This window comes from Microtus pennsylvanicus, chromosome 5 (assembly GCF_037038515.1).
Source record: "Microtus pennsylvanicus isolate mMicPen1 chromosome 5, mMicPen1.hap1, whole genome shotgun sequence".
Lineage (NCBI taxonomy): Eukaryota > Metazoa > Chordata > Mammalia > Rodentia > Cricetidae > Microtus > Microtus pennsylvanicus.
In genome coordinates this window covers 61,524,396-61,542,159 of record NC_134583.1, presented here as the reverse complement: position 1 = coordinate 61,542,159, position 17,764 = coordinate 61,524,396, and the positions used below count along the sequence as shown (strand labels likewise).

The window sequence follows — 17,764 nt, the reverse complement described above, 5'->3', positions numbered from 1 at the left end:
TCAATGAAGTGATGGAAATTGTGAAAAGGGACTGCACAAATGCTCAGACTGCAAAGTAAAGTAACAAAAGACTTCACATGTCTGAGTAGACAAAGGAAAAAAAAAACAGCAGTTAAAAACAGTACGATTGACATTATACAATAGTATGGAGCAGTTAAAAAAAAAGAGAGATTTGGTAGAGCCTGAGAAGCCTTGAGCCACTATCAAAGTCACCTCCATACGCAAATAGAAGTCACAGAGGAAGAAAGTAAGCGTCGCATCTGATTTGAAGAACTGTGGTTGGAAATCACTACACTTAAAAAAAAAGTTTTGTTTGTTTTATCTAAACAAAACAAAAAACACCACTTCAAATAGGGCAATAGATGAAGCTTACACTGAGACTCATGCACAACAAAAATGTTCACTTTCCAGAGGCAGAGAATTGGCACAGTAAAGTGCTGAGGGCGCCTCTGAATGGTAGTGTGCCTGCCTAGTGTACCTGAGGTCCTGAGTTACATTATAGCCTTAGAAAACAAAACAAAAGGCTATAGAGTAGCAAGGGAGAGAATTCTGCCGAGTACAAGACTCCAGCGTACTTTCCTCTTGGAGTCTAGAGGTAGGAAGTCACTGGACAGACACTGTGAAAATGAACCCAAAACATGTCAACCAAGAATTCTATATGAGGCAAAGCTGTTATTTATGAATCCAAGAGAGACTTCCTAGTGTTGGGACCACAGATCAGGATCTTGATGTCCTTAATAAATATTATTTTATTGTATCGTTTACTAATAACAAACAAAAAGCGGGGAAAACATCCTCACTCTAGCATCTTTCTGAGAAGAGACGGTGTACCATTAGCACTTGCTGGGGCTCAACAATGTTAAAAAATGTTATTGAAACTAAACTCACAAATTGTTCATAATTGTGGCATTAATTATAATTTATGTAAGAAAATAATCAGACACTATATAGAAGAGAAAATGAGATGGGAATCAAAGTGGAAGATACAAGGGAAAAAAAGATGAGGCATTATATAAAATAAGTGTCTGGCTGGCCGAGGCAAATCCTTACCGATTAGTTATCACTGCAAATGGATTAAATGCAATGGCGTGCATTAAATTCTGGAAAGGCAGAGGTGGCAGAATGTATTGGAAGACAAAGACACAAATTAATTGTGAGTCTAAAAAAAGTCATCTGTGCCACTACCCAGAGAGAGTGGCTAAACATCAGGCAGAATGATAGACTTTAAGTAACAGAGAAGGATACTGTAGATAATTTTTTCAGGTAGAGTCTTGCTTTGTAGCCCTGACTGGCCTGGCACTCACTACGTAGTCCAGGCTGGACCCCAACTTTTGCTACTGTTTCTGCCTTGGCCTCCCAAGTGCTGGAATCATAAGTGTGTGCTGCTATACCTGCCCAACACGGCCAAATTTTCCAGAAGAGAAAACACACCCGACTCATTAGAAACACACACTTAAGTTTCATTAGTAACTGATGAAATGCAAATTTATTGTCGATTTCTCTTTTTTGCTCCTGAAAACTGAATTTAGGTTATCACACACACCAAACGGGGCTCTGCCACCTGCCTGTACTTGCAGTTTGAAAAATGCAGATTTAAATTGCACTTCTTTAACACTTCATATCCATAGTTTGACACAAGTTTAATATTAAGGACATAGAAAAATAGGAATTCTCACCTTCCAGTGGGACTGTAATTTTACAAAAATCCTTTGGCATGGGAACCCTCAAAGGGTGAGGAAGAAGGTTTTGTCTTTGTTGTTACACACCATGCTAAGCACAAAGTATGTAGCCCAAAGAAAGAGCGTGTGAGTGAATGGATGGATGGATGAATGAGCGAATATCCATTGATTTTATGTTCTATTCTCATCTTTCAAACTTTCAAAACTCGTTCAAACCCTACCTACTGCCACCTTCATTTGTAATCTTGTGATCCATGACCTTTTTGTGTGTGTGCTGTGACTTCCTAATTTTCATTGCTATCAGCATGTCTTCGGGTGGCTAGTTTTACAAAACCCTGAATGCACTGTGGGACACGCTGATTGAACAGATTGAACATTATGTCTGGGTGTGTCTGTATGCCTGCAGTGGAGGTCAGTATTTGCCCAACCTTATATGAGTGGACACCAAGCTATGCCGAGACCCTGGAAGGAACAAAAACGGAGGAAGGAAGAATTCTCACTTTCTTCCTGACTGCCTTCTGGTCAGAACACTAGCCTTATCCTGCCTTGGGACTAGAGTAACCCCACCGGCTCCTCTTGTTCTTAGGCACCAGGACACAATCTATAATTAATCACCGGATCCCCTGAATTCCATGGTCACAGATTTCAGATGGGGGGACTTTTAGACCTCCATAACAAACCAATTCATCATAATACCCCCTTATCTTTGTTTCTGCTTCTTTAGAGAACTCTACAGTAATGTTTTATGCACGTGATATCCACATTCCAGAGGCCAGTGCCAGTTCTGTGTGGGCAGGCACTGCATTTAGAGAACTCTACAGTAATGTTTTATGCACGTGATATCCATACTCCAGAGGCCAGTGCCAGTTCTGTGTGGGCAGGCACTGCGTTTCCAATACGTAACACCAACAGCACACATTTAAGTGCAAGGAGCAGTTCTGCGGTTGATGATTTTCTCATCATCAGATCCTAGCAGACTCGGTGCCCTCCAGTTCAGAAGCACCTGTATCTCAACAGTTCCTGGTGGGAGGGCCAGATGAATACAAAAGGCAGTCCAGGCTTAGAAAGAACACTCAAATATGATCAAGTATGATCATACCATCACACAAATGCTGTGCTTATCAATTTTCATCACTCACCTTATTCCGTTTCTTTTTAAGACAAAATCTCATACAGCCCAGCTGGCTTCAAACTTACTCTATTGTTGAGGATGCCCACAAACTCCTGATCGCCTACTTCTGCCTTCCGTATCCTAGCACTGCAGGCGTGAGCTGCCACTCCGCACTCGCTCCATTTCAATACGCACAGGCCATCTCAGAGCACAGGGGCCATGGGGGTGGCGGGAGGTAACATTCAGAAGGGACTTTCAAACAGTGTCTGTTTTGTTGCTGAGGCTCTTTCCTGTGAAGAACCATGTACTCACCTCTATTGAACAGTGTACTAATCATAAAACCGAAGAATATTGATGAGATGGCATAAAATGACAAGAAGACGAAGACAAGGATTGGGTCATTGTATTGGAAGATTGGTGCAGGTTCAGTCTAGCAAAATAATTAGAAATCCAGTTTAGTCATAGATGATGCGTTATGATGACAAAGCATAAGAAAAGAAAGATCCTTTAATATTTTATTATTCCTGTCCAACACTAGGGATGCACTCAGGAAGATGAAAAATTAATACTCATTTTTGACGGGATCTCAAAGAGCCCAGATTGGCCTTGAAGTGGGTAGCAGGTGATGATCTGCCTCTGCCTGCTGAGATCGCAGGCATGCACCATTGCTCTCTGTCTATGCAGGGATTTGTGCATGTTAGGTGCCTGCTGGGATCGCAGGCATGCACCATTGCTCTATGTCTATGCAGGGATTTGTGCATGTTAGGCGCCTGCTGGGATTGCAGGTATGCACCATTGCTCTCTGTCTATGCAGGGATTTGTGCATGTTAGGCAACTCTCTTTAAAAAGCCTCATCTCCAGCACCAAATGACCCATTTCTTACAGAAAATCCACCCACCTAGGCTTGAACTGAAGTCTGCAGGGAAACCAGACAGCCTCTGAGATTCTATAATGAAGTCCACACAAGCCGCGAGATGTTAGGCTGGCCCTATATTTCTGTTTCCCTCTTAAAGGTTAGCCACAACATACCAGAATCAAAATGACACTTGCCTTGACAAATAAAACCATGCATATAAATACGATGTTAATAACATACAAACAGAAGAATGTGAAGAAATAGGCAACCCAGAGCATCCAGCTGCCCAGTCCAATCATGAGCTGGTATTCCTGTAAGAGAATTACCACAAATTAAACATCATGAGCACACACACACACACACACACACACACACACACACACACACACAGTGCCTTAGAGTTCTCAAAATATACTGACATATTATATAACCTCATATTTATGGCCCAGATCTCCAAGTTATAGAGGATAAACTTGGCTCAGAATCTCCTACAATTTCTTTAAAATTGTTCAGCTAGTGACTGAGTCCTGTAGATTTTATAAGCTCAGAGGTCATTTCTCTGATAACTAACTTCCTGATACTGATAAAGACACTGAGGGCATGTAAGCAAAACTACAACTACTTAAATTTATCTTTTTTATGATTATATTTCTAGAAAAAGATATAATAATATTTAAATTTTGGGGGCAGTGGTGGCACACGCCTTTAATCCCAGCACTTGGGCGGCAGAGGCAGGTGGATCCCTGTGAGTTCTAGGCTAGCCTGGTGTACAAGAGCTAGTTCCAGGATAAGCTCCAAAGCTACACAGAGAACCTGTCTCAAAAAAAAGTATTTATACTCAACCATAAAGGTTGAAAACACTAAATTTAAGATGAGAAGAGAAAATGCCCACAACTTTAGCGATACCCTTATGAACAATGTGTTTTCTTCAGAAGTAGTTATTTATAGAAATATGAGGTATTTTGAGTTTTAATAAAAGCATAATCAATGCATTTCACAAAAATATAATATTAGCATAGATTAAGAAAAGTTACTTGAGAGGTCTGAATATTCAGAATCTACTCAAAATATTTTTGTTGAATTTTACTAATATGTTAATATTTAAATTCTATTAATATAGTTTCCTCCCCACAGTTTCTACCTGTGTGGTACATACAAGGTTCTCAGTGAATGTCTTTTGAATTAATGCGTATATGACTGGAAAGATCTAGGAACATATGCATGCTATCCAAATCTCCTTAGAGTGGTTACAGGTTTGTGTTATTACCTACCTGTAGAGACAAAAGAGAGAGAGAGAGAGAGAGAGAGAGAGAGAGAGAGAGAGAGAGAGAGAGAGAGAGAGAAAGAGAAAGGGAAAAGGTGCCATTGAGATTTTACAGTTTAGTATTGGAACAGATTCACTCTGCAAAATTGTATTTATTTATCATTCATTTTGTTGTCTGCGTGCATGCACATGTGTGAGCATGCAGGTGCGCATGTGGCATGGTGCACATGGAAGACAGAGGCAATTCTTGGGAGTTGGTTCTTTCCTGTCACCTGCTGGGATCCAGGTATAAAATTCAGGTCATCAGGCTCTACATGTGAGCCATCTTGTAGACCCTTACTTAGCAAGCTTTAATAAGCACTTAAAGTGACAAAGCATATTCAACAAAAGCAGTGCAAGATTTGTACATCAAACCTGCAAAACGTGGCTGAATGAGATGACAGAAGTCTGAAAAAATGCAAGGCTCCCCGCTTCACCACCCAGAACACTTAATATTGCTAACATGGTAAGATACCTTAAATTATGTACAGACTACACACGATTTCTTTCCAAAAATCTTTGTACAGAGTTACATGAAACCCCAGAACCTACATAAAACTCAGAACGGTAGCGCGTCAGTGATGTTAGTTCTCCTGTGATGAGAGAGAGGTGGCAACAGGGACTGTTCAGAGGCTCATGAGCTAGCCTGGTGTACACAGCCATGAACAACAGAGAGATCCTGTCTCAAACAAGGTGGAAGAGGAAGACCGAAACCCAAAGCTGTTCTCTGACAAGCATGGTGTGGCATGTAGGCACCTGCACTCACACACATAAACATATACACAGATATGCATCCTATGCACATACATAAAAGAAACTTAGAGATTCACAAATGCTAATACAATTCATATGGACATTCAAAAGGCCCAGGGTAGTCAAAACAATCTTGAAGAAACCATAACACTACCTGGTTTCAATACACGCTGCACTGAGCTTGCTGTGCACAGCTCACTAGGAAGTTCCGCATGTACCTTACAGTTCACCTTAGACGTATACCACTAATCTCGGTGAAATACACATTTGTTAACAGGTTGGAATATATTTAGGTTTCCCCAGGAATTTATTCTTTGATCTATATGTTGCTTAACTACCAAATTACCGAGCGTTCTAATCTTCGCTCTGCTGTTCCCAGAGGAAAGCATGCTTTTCATTACTCAGGCCTTTTCCACTTCTCAAGTCATGTCCCATGACTGTTTCATACCCAGTCTTGGTTTATTGGTCAAATGTTTGTGTCTTCCTACTTATGTGACTCTTTTTAAATATGTAATTTAATTCTCTTGGGACAGAGATCATACTCGGTTGTGTCAGGCTTCTGGTAAACCCACTATGCTTACAAACAATATTATATTCCAGAACCATCGGGTGTAGGATCCTATAAGCATCATTTAATATCATTTAATGTATTTGTGAGTTTTGCTGAGGTTCACCTCATATCTAACAGCAGAATTGAGTTAAAGTGGAAAGAAAAAATATCCCATGAAATAGTCACCAAAAGACAGCTGAAGTGTCAGTAGCAATATCAAACAAAAATATTTGATAGCAAAACTTATAAAAACCAAGGATATTGTGTTTTGAAAAAAGCCCATATTATCATGAGGATACTACAGTGAAAGACATGTATGAATCAAAAGCAACAGCAACAAAAGACAGGAAGGAAAACACAGCAGAATCAAATGAGGGATTGTGCTGCAATAATGGCTGGAGACTTCAACACAGCGTTTTCAGTAACAGATCTTCTGGACACAGAGAAGCTCAGAGAAAAATGGAGGATTTCAAACAACGCCATACCCAACTGGACTCAACTGACAGGACATGACATCAAACAAAATAAATTCTCATCTCCTCCTGAACCATCTCCAGAATAAATGTTAGCTTATAAAGAAATCTTATTATGTTTTATTTTTTTAACTTCTCTTAGATTTTCATTTACTTTGCACATTGTAATTTTAGATTTTATTCTTTTATTTTTTGAGCCTAAAATTGTGTGAAGTATCTTTTCTTACCACAAAGGGATGAAACCAGAAATCAGTAATAGGAAAACTGAAAAAAAAATCATTTACAGGTAGAAATTAACAATGCGTCTTTCAACAAGCACCGAAGAAATAACAAGGAGAAGTACAGGATGAAAACACAGCCTCCCAAAGCTTATGGGGTGCAGGGACAATGCGCCTCAGAGAGAGAAGTGCACAGCTAGAGAGGCCCGAGTTTAAAAAGAAACAGTACACTAATAGCCTAATGCTATGCCCCATGAGCCTAGAAAAGAAGGACAAACCAGACACAGGTCCAGAGGGAGAAGTTAACCCTGACTAGACTGAGACAAATAAACCAGAAGATGCAAACCACAGAGAAAAGTCAACAGCGCCAAAATTAGCCAAAATGGCCAAAGTTAGCCAGACTCCCGTGACAAAGGAGAGAAAACGCATTCATCTGATTCTACAGAAATGAATCACCAGAGAGTATTAGGGACTGCTCAACGGCAAACAAAATTTTAAATAATGGAGAGAACGTGGAGAAATGTGGAAGAATACAATGCCTATCAAGATCAGATAGCGGAAGAACAGAACACCTGTCCAGACTTGTAACTAGTGAGGAGACCAAATCAAAAACCACCTGGTAAATCACTATCCCTGGACTGGATGCACTGAGTGGTTTAAGGGTAGTTGATATTCAAACTAAATCTGGAATGTTCCATAAAGTAGTCTTCTGTGCGCTGAAACTAAGAGTCATGCTAAAAAATTTGAATAAAGACAAAATTATAACAAATGCCACAAAAGCAAGTGTTGAGTGGCTGCAAGGGAAACAGAACCATCAGTTTTGAACATGAGTAGATAATTCAACATTCCACAGAAATTCATCCTACACATTCAAAATTTTCAATGTAAATGCTGTCTACAAGGAAAATAGAGTTACCTTCAATTGGTTTTCCTTTTCCCACACAATGGACCGAACGAGGGTAAGATAATTCATAAAGAAGGTGCATGCCAATATTAGAGGGATAAAAATATTAGCGAATGTATGGAAGTAATCATCCTGATATGCCGGGTATGGAAATCTCTGAATGAGAAGGCTAGTGTTATTAAAGAGCGCGGTGGCCCCAGCACCGCCATGATGTAGCATGATGGCCTTGTCCAAGGCGTGTTGCACAGCCAGGAACCCTTCACTGATGTACCCTAAGTGAGAAAACAAAGATTTCTCAGTAAAATGACTACCAAAATCTGAACTAAACAAAGAAGACAGCAATTCATGTACAGCAATGTATTATACATCACTGCTCTGGCATGAAGGTGATCTCATAGCTCTGCCATCTGTGACAAAGCGGTACAGCCGCCTTAGCTTGTGTGAACTCACTGTGATGCTCACGTGGTAAGAAGGAGAGGAGCTGTCTAGCAGTGTCCTTCAGAGACCGTATCCCTTGTTAGGTGACACAGGGCTGTGTGTCAATGGGAAAGAGCCAACTTAACTTCAACCAGGGTCTCCTCTTGGTCTAAGATCCTGAGAAGCCCCCACAGTTTCTCCGCACAAACAGAATGAGCCCACATGCTGGGAATAAAGAGGGTGTTGCCTTCTTTCTCAGGTGTTATGACTTTCTATTTTCCTTTCTTCTATGGACAAGAATTTAGAGTAATTACTACACAGAACTGGTGAGAACGAATATATTTGCTTCATTCCTGGCATTAGAAGGGGAACGCACAATGTTGAATTAGTAAGCCCCACAGTTTCCACAGCCATGCTTTATTGGATAGAGAAAATACACTTTTATTGGTACCTTTGGGTTAGGGAGTTTGGGCTTTTTTTTTTTAAATATGCTTTCACTTTGGAAAAATCAGTATGATGGCAAATGACAAAACAGTACACTGGGTTTTTCTATGCCATGCATCCTCAAAGTGGGGAGGGGCTGCATCATCCCGTGCCACCCTGCATAAACAGATATAACTCTGTGATGTTGAAACTCCATGAGAGGGAAGGCTAGGCTTTTAAAAGTCCCCAAAGGCTCTTAGAAGGGCAATAATGCAAAGACCGAGAAAAACTGCTGTTGACCCTGAATCACGCTTCCTTAGCCTCATCTGCGACCACAGCACGCTCAAAACTGAGAGCTTAACACTGGGGCAATGCTATTTCTAATATAGAAACTCGATTTGTGTTTCTCCTGTGTTTTTCCTCAGTGTTCTTTTTCTGTTCCAGTTTCCTGCACAGAATGATGCCCGGGCTTACTTATTAAGCTAATGCGGTCTTCTCTAATCTATGGAAACTGTTCGTGTGTTTTTTCCTCTTTTATCAAAAATAGTTTTCCCTCACAGACAATATCATAATTACTATTTCCCCTCCCTCTACTCCTACCAGTTACTCCTCATCTCTCCTCCTACCCAAATCTCTTTCTGTCACTCATTAGAAAACAAACAGGTTTCTAAGGGGTAAAAATAAAATATAATAAGATAAAACAAAAGCTAACACATTAGAACAAAACAAACAGGAGGGAAAGAACCCAAGAGAAGCTACTAGAATCAGAGACACTCTCATTCACACATTCAGGAATGCAATAAGAATACTACACTGGAAGCCATATATATATATATATGTGTATATATATATATAACCTAAAACACATATAAAATTATGTATCTATATGTATATATAAAATAAAAATAAAAACTGAAAATAGAGTAAAATTTTATAAAAAAAAGCTCTGACTCTGACATGGCATTGTGAGACAAAAAAATAAAATAAGATTTCCTGCTGGCCATCTACTGCTGGGAATGCAGCCTACCCTTAAGAGGGTTTGTTTTGCCCATGGACTCTTTTGGAGGGAACTAAATTTTCATTTGTAAGAGGTTATTAATTGGAGATTGTTTATGGGTTCGGTATGTGTGCATATCTCCTTTCCTCTTGAAGACTCCATCTGGTGCAGACCTGTGCAGGCCCTATGCATGCTGCCACGGTCCCTGTGAGCTCATATGTAGGTTGGTCTTGTTGATTTAGAGGGCCTTGGTTTATTAGACCCCGTCTCTCATGCTTTTTGCACCTCCTCTTCCATGGAGTTCCTTGAGCCTTGAGGTGAGGGATTTGATAGAGACATCCCATTTAGGACTGAGTGTCCCAAAGTCTCTACTCTCTGCATACTCTCTGTCTGTCTGTGGGTCCCCCTATATTTCTTCCCATCTGCTGTAGGAGGAGGTTTCTCTGATGACAGCAGAACAGAGCATTGGATCTATATGAGTATAGCAAGAGGCCATTAGGAGTTATTATATTGCTACATATATATTTTTAAAAGAGTATTATTTTGTTTTACCATATGTTCCTGGGCTATCTAGTGATAAGTTCTTGGTTACTCAAGCAGTGCAGGGTATAGATTCCATCTCCTGGAGTGGTCTTAAATCAAATCAGGTATTGGTTTGTTACTCCCATAAGCTCTGTTGATTTTCTCAAAGAATAAACTCTACTTCGTTGATTCTTTGTATTGTTTTTTTGTTTATATTTTATTGATTTTAATCCTGAGTTTGATTATGTCTTGCTGTCTACTCCTTTGGGGTGTGATTTATCCTTTTCTTCTTTGTTCTAGAGCTTTCTGGTGCACTGCTGAGCTGCTAGTGTGTGATCTCTCCAGCTTTTTTAGACAGGCACTGATTTTTTTAAATTTCCTCTTAGCCCTGCTTTCATTGTGTCCCCTAAGTTTGGATATACTGTGTATTCATTTTCATTCAACTCTAGGGAGCCTTTAATTTGTTTATGTCTTGACCCATTTTTCATTTAGTAGAGAGCTTTTGGTTTCTGTGAGTTTGTTAACTTTCTATTGTTTCTTTTGTTGCTGTCCGGCTTTAATTCTTGGTGGTCTGATCGGCTGCAGGGAGTTACTTTGATTTTCTTGTATCTGTTGAGATTTGCTTTGTATCAGAGTATGTGGTCAATTTGGGAGAATGTTCCATGAGATGCAGAGAAGGTATATTCTTTTGTGTGCAGGTAAAATGTTCTATGAATATCTGTTAGGTCCATTTGGTTTACAATGTCTGCTAGCTTCAGCATTTCTGTTTAGTTTTTGTCTGGATGCCCTGTCTATTGGTGAGAGGGGTCTGCAGTCTCCTGCTATCAGTGTGTGAGGGTCAATATATGATTTAAGCTGTCATAGTACTTCATTTACAAACTTAGATGCCCTGTGTCTTGGACAGAGATGTTAAGAACTAAAATGTCATCTTGGTGTATTTTCTCTTTGATGAATATGTAGTTTCCTTCCTTATCTCTTCTGATTGATTTTGATTGGGTTTATTTTGTTAGATATTAAAATGGCTTCCCCAGCTTGCCTCTATCTACCTACCTACAAACCTACCTAAATACCTACCTATATCTATAACAATAGTAATCAAAAAACAGAAGATGTTAGTGTGAGAGTGGGGGCAATGGGAGGGGTGGAGGGAGCTTACCTGAAAAGGGTGGGAGGAAGATGAGAGAAGGAGAAAAGCGATGTAATTCTATTTTAATTTAAAAGGTATTCTAATTAATTGATTAATTAAACACTTTTTACCACAGGACTGAAGAAATATGAATCCATCTATCTTATAATGCAATGGGATACTAAAATAAGCAGCATAAACCTCTGCTCACCAGGGCTGCCTCCGTCCTCATCATATCGGTTTCTAGGTCCCAGAAGACGTACAGGTGGAAAGAGAAAATTTGTAAACCAGCTGCGTCCTTGGAAATATGCCCCAGCATTCACGTTCTTTTTAACATTACTAAAACGCAGGTAATATTTTACCTAGGAGGAGCAATAAAAATATATATAAAACAAAAAAGAAAAATATGACAGGAATCAGAAACAAAATGACTCTTAAAGTATATCAAGAATATGAAATTCTGAAGGTATTTTGATGAGTATCTGAGGAGATTCTGGACTTCAGAAGGTGATGGCAAACCTGTCATGTGGCCCATCACATGTGAGAAATTGTCAACGACAGTTGATTTTTGCTGTGGGTTTGTAGTAAGCAGTCACAGCAGGAACTCATGAATACGATGAAGGTATTTTCCCTAGGAGGACATCTGACATGCCAACTAAAATGAGATATATCATTCCTTTCCCTTTATGTTAGCCAGCTATTCCTAAAAACAAATCTCTTCCTCTCCTGAAAGTGGTTGAGGAGGACAGAGAAGGAAGGAGCTAAGGTAGAAATGTGGCAAGTTGCATAATTACGGAAAGAAAAGGTCACTAATCTTAGAGAACTGAGCAAACTTCAAGGTACACTGCGTTAGGCCAAAAAATCTCTTTGAGACAAACAAACAACCAATTGCAAGAATTAGACTAGAGAAATTGGTTAGATGAGCAGGTACAGGCAGATATGAAACATTCGATGGATTACTGCACAGTCAAGGACAGATGCTGCTTCTTGGAGAGCTCAAGCCCTAGTCGAAGATATATTTAATCATGTTAAGTTCAAATTTGGTGATAAAGACGCATCTAGAATATTTATGGAAGGGCGGCCGAGGAAAGAGGTTGCATGGTTGGGAGACGATATGCACCAGCCCCACACGCTTGTAAAGGGCCTGAGTAAGACGAGGACAGGACAGGGCAGACTATGAATGAAGGCAGAAGATGGAGGCTTGAAACTGCGCTGAAAACATTTCCACACACTGACGCGCCTACGACAGCTCTCGAGGAACGGGAGCTTAAGGATGGGTGACACATGGAAGTACCAAAGTGACAAGACAGAATAAAGAGAAACCAATGACCCTAGCTGAGGCCTCTCTTTGCCTCCCATGGACAGTTGCTTGTACCTTGAACACAGAATTTTGCCTCTTTATACATTTACATTCTTTTTTTAATACTTATTTATTTATTTGTTTATTATGTATGCAATATTCTTTCTGTGTGTGTGCCTGAAGGCCAGAAGAGGGCACCAGACCACATTACAGATGGTTGTGAGCCACCATGTGGTTGCTGGGAATTGAACTCAGGACCTTTGGAAGAGCAAGCAATGCTCTTAACCTCTGAGCCATCTCTCCAGCCCCTATACATTTACATTCTATACTTGGTCATCTCCCTCAACACCAGGCACATTAAGCTCAAAGTAGTGTCTTTGTCTCTTTGTCTTCCCTTGGTCACAGTTATGAGAATCATCCCCAGTATTTGTAGATGTCCTGCTTCTGATTCAGTGTGGCCTGTTAAAAGCATGTTGTGGAAGTTTAAAAGAAAATGGTCCCTAAAAGCAGTGGCACTATTGGGAGGCATGGCTTTGCTGAAGTAGATATGGCCTTGTGGGAGGCAATGTGTCAATTGTGGAGGTGGGCTTTGAGGTCTCATATATGCTTAAGATACCGTCCAATGTGACAGTTCACTTCCTGTTGCCTGCAAGATAAGAATTTTCAGCTCCTTCTCCAGCACCATGCCTGTCTCTGTGCGACTATGCTTCCTGCCATGATAACAGTGAAACCTGTAAAACTGTAACCGCAACTTCAATTAAACATTTCCCTTTACCATGGTTATGGTGTCTCTACATAGCAATAGAAACCCTAACTAAGATACGTGTGTTCTCAACTGCAATTTAGTTCCTCGGGGAACAGGTCTGTCCTTGACCATGCAACAAGTTCTCAAGACTTCTGTCTTGAAACTCCATTTGAATATTCTGCATCTACCTGTGACCTTTGCTCAATGCAAAGGGCATTCTTAGCGTTTGTGATGATACACTTCCTTTATCATAGCAAGTGTTTTGACCCAGGAAACACGTGCTTACTTCAGCAGCATCAGCAGGGTATAGGAAGCTACTACATCAGACACAGGAGGAGAAGTAATATCCTTAGCTGTCTAGATTTCCCAAGACTCCAGTTTGTGGAGAAAGTCTAGTAGGCAGTAAATATAATTCTTTCATTAGCACAGTAACAGACACTGGATCCAATTCCATGCCACAGTCAAGGAACAAGTTCATCATTAAATGCAATAATGACATGTCTTGTTCATTAACTCTCCAGAAATCAGAAGTACAGTTTCAAGGTTTTTCTTTTTAAAATATTTATTTTATTTTTAATTATGTATATTCGTGTGTTTCTGTGTGGGAGTATATATGCACATGGGTGTGTTAGAGCTCTTGGAGCTGGAGTTACAGATGGTTATAAGTTGCCCAGTGTGAGTGTCAAGAACTGAACTCGGGTCCTCTGGAAGAACAATATTACCCTCTGTGTTCTCCACTGAGCCACCTCTTCAGCCCCAAGTCATAGGCTTCTATGGAAAACTTTCTCACCTTCTTTGGCAAGGGATCGTTGCTGTTTGTGAAGCTGTGGTCAAATACAATAGCAGCCAGAACATTTCTAGAGTTGACAGCTGACCTAATGTAATCTTCCAAATCACTTTCTGAAGAAAACCCTGTAACTGTAGAGAGAGGAAGAATCTAGGAAAGCAGAAGGAATGAGAGCACTTCCTGCCTGTAGGGTGGGAGCTGTGAACACCTGCTGGAGTAAGCTGACTGGTCAAAGTGTCCCAGGGCTAAGGCCTTTCCAGTTTGAGGAGAAATTAGTGGGAAAGGTGTCATACCACGGTTCCATAATATTTACTATCTGAATTAAAAATATGTGGAAGTTGGGGAAGGAAGCCACCTCATGATTTTGGTGTTTGAGCGAGCATATTCCAATAATTGAGATTTTCACTCAATGAGTTTAACTTTGAAATGCAACCTGATTGACCTTAGAAAATGTGTAATTTATATTTTCCTAAGTCAAAATGTTGCAAGGAGGGCCCGCTTGTTCGTCCCAGCTACCTGGCTAGCTTAGCCCTGAAATAACCACACAGAAACTGTATTAATTAAATCACTGCTTGGCCCATTAGCTCTAGTGTTTTATTGGCTAATTCTTACATCTTAATTTAACCCATTTCTATTAATCTGTGTGTCGCCACATGGCAGTGGCTTACCGGGTAAAATTCCCAGCATCTGTGTCCAGTGGATCCATAGTATCTGACTCTTTCCTTCTCCCAGCATTCAGTTATGTTTTTCCTGCCTACCTAAGTTCTGCCCTATCAACAGGCCAAGGCAGTTTCTTTATTCATTAACCAAGAAAAGCAACACACAGAGGGGACTCCCACATCATCAAAAAAATCTTAGTTATTCAATATATAGTCCAGTTTTACACAGTACATTGTACACCCTAAAGGATTTCCCTAGAGTCAAAAGCATGGTTGATGTAAACACAATGTATAGACTTAACAGCTGCTGCAGTATAAATCAAGTTCCGTGTAGATTTACCCCTTAGACTGAGATGGCTTTGCTGGTGTAAATCCCTTCAGCAAATCCCTGATTCCCAAAGGCACACAAGGAAAGCTCCACCGTCATCACTATTGATGGTGCTGGCATTCTCACTGGAGCTGCTCTCGATGCTTGTGTTCCCACCCTTAAAACACCGTCCTCCACACTTGTCACCTGTGCTTCTGGGTGTCACTGTCTCTGCATCTCGCCAGAACTATCATAAATCCAGTTCCCTCAGCGACTCAGCTCCACTCATTTTTGTAAACAAATCCATAAACAACCAAACAGTCCATTCTAAAGCATTTCCCATCATTTTAGCCTATCGTTCCTATCCAGTAATTATAGGAAGCCTTGGTTGGGTTCAACCCTTGAAAGACTTGTGATTATGATGACTGAACATTTATGTTTGCATAAAAACAAGTATTTTCTGTGTTGGTCAGAAAACAACAGTATAGGCATGATCTGAGAAAGAAGGATGGCTGAGGTTATGGACTCAGGACTTGACCCTGATCCCGACGCTCCTGAGGCAGAAGAGCTGGACTGTATGCTTATTCAAAGCGAGGACTTCACTAGAGGGAAGCCCACAGAATTTCTAATAGTATTTGCCTCCTTGAGAAACTGGGGAGAAATAGATCCAAGAGTGTGAAGAAGGCAAGTGAGGAACTGTAAACTTAAACCAGTTCTACATAGCTTCTCTAATATCCACTGTGCTCTGGATATGCCTCGAGCATGTAGCTCAATTGTTACAGTCACAACTTGGAGGAGGTAGGAGCTTTAAAAGGTGCGTGTGGAAAATAGTTAAGCCATTGGAGGGATTTCTCTGGGTGGGGGGGGGGTGGCTAATGAAGTTTTTGCAGGTCCCAGGTTAGCTCCTATGTGAGAGAGTGGTTAGAAAAGAGCTGGTCTGAAACTGTTATATGTAGCTTGTAGCTTCCTGTCTCTCCATATGACCTTTCTCTACCAAATGTGCTTCCACCACAATGCCATTTATTCCACTGTGATATAGCCAAGATACAGATGGGGACACCAATCTTGTTCTTTTCACTTCCAAAACTATGTGTTAAATAAACTTTTCTTTATACGCCACCTGTGTCAGGTACTTTTTTACACTTACATAAAATGGACTCAGGTATAACCTTCTATGGATTGTGCAATACTGTTTCAAATAATTGACCACTACTAATTCAGAATAAAGACATGTTTATCCTGTGTGTCTCTGCTGAACACAGCAATGCTCCTGATGCTATTCTGGCCCCGAGTTTTAAAGCTCATTCAGAAACAATGCGAACTTAGTATCACAGAGCTGGAGAATAATTTGTAAAACCATCAATTGATCATCTAATATTAAGATATTATTTTGTTTTGGGGGGTATAGAGAAAAAAAGTTAAGAGAAACTTAACTTTCAAGTTTAACCAGTTTTATAATAGCATACTTAGAAAGCTGACCCTTGGCTATGAGGATATCCAAGTTTTTGTGTGGAAGATAATTGTCCAGGTAAAAAGATAATGTTTTTGCTAAAATAATTGAATAATATGCTTTTATGAAAATCTTAACTAACCTTTCATATGGAAGTTTAAATCCTTTTTCACATTTTCAATAATATTCTGTACCGTGGTGCTGTTGGAAGGCACGTAGGCCAGTTCCCAAGGATGAGAACTGGTGAAGACGTGGATGAAGGAAGGAACACCACTGACCGGCCGATGAGGATAACGGACAGATTCAATCTGTTTTATAGGAAGAAGTTTTCGCGTTGCCAAAAGCACAACACTGAATACAAACATCAGGACTATTTCAGTAACCAAAGCCCCAAACTTCCGCCTCTAAAAGAATTAAAGAAGAACAATATCATGTTAGTTTTTCTAAGAGGTCATTGATTTAACAAATGACAATTTGTATGTATTGAGTTAATAAGAGACATCGTTCAGTTAACACACGTGACCAATAAGCAAGGCTTTACTCTGGGACAGAGAAATTTCATAGACTGCCATTTTCTCTGTCCTATGAAACACTCCGCTATTGCCCCACTCTGTGGATTCTATGTCTGGAACAGGGAGCCCCAGCCCTGGAACCAAGAAAGGTAAAACTGTATACATCAAAAGGCAGTGATTGCGATGGGAGAATTAGTGTCGGCCCACTCTGAGCTTCTGCAAGAACACCACGCAGAGCTCAACTTACCTTTAAAGTCAAGTTCTTCCACAGAAGAATCACAAGTTTTTTGGTCTCCAGTGAAGCCATTCTTCTGTACGGAGTGGATGTTCAATTCCGGAGGAAGTAAACATGTTTTTAAAGAAAAGAAAATGAAGATCACATGAATCTTCAGATATGGTGTTTCATTTGTAACACCCATTATAGGTCTGAAAATCTGGGCGGGGGGAGGAGTTTCAACAGGCAAGAGAGAGAACCCGGTGGTATAAAGACTTAAAGGGGGAATCTTGGATTAGGAAGGGTTAAATTTGGGTAGTGGATGGAAGGGCAGGGTAGAGGAAGTAATATGTGAAGAGATAAATACCTCCAAAGACCTTCAGAAATGTTGTATGGGGACCTGCATGCTACTACGGAAGCCACACACACACACACACACACACACAGAGGAGAGGGGG

At 40.3% G+C, this 17,764-nt stretch overlaps 1 protein-coding gene across 1 annotated transcript in view; it reads right to left on the bottom strand.

The window, feature by feature from the left end:
* LOC142850951 (phospholipid-transporting ATPase ABCA3-like) overlaps positions 1-17,399 on the bottom strand; it is an 81,469-nt gene extending 64,070 nt beyond the window's left edge. Inside the window, exons 1-7 of the mRNA XM_075974840.1 lie at positions 17,340-17,399; positions 16,723-16,984; positions 14,168-14,295; positions 11,544-11,694; positions 7,860-8,119; positions 3,841-3,957; positions 3,103-3,220 (exon numbers count right to left, since the gene is read on the bottom strand). Coding sequence (XP_075830955.1) covers positions 3,103-3,220; positions 3,841-3,957; positions 7,860-8,119; positions 11,544-11,694; positions 14,168-14,295; positions 16,723-16,984; positions 17,340-17,399 — 1,096 coding nt within the window. The remainder of the gene's footprint in view (positions 1-3,102; positions 3,221-3,840; positions 3,958-7,859; positions 8,120-11,543; positions 11,695-14,167; positions 14,296-16,722; positions 16,985-17,339) is intronic.
* Between the last annotated feature and the right edge of the window lie 365 nt (positions 17,400-17,764).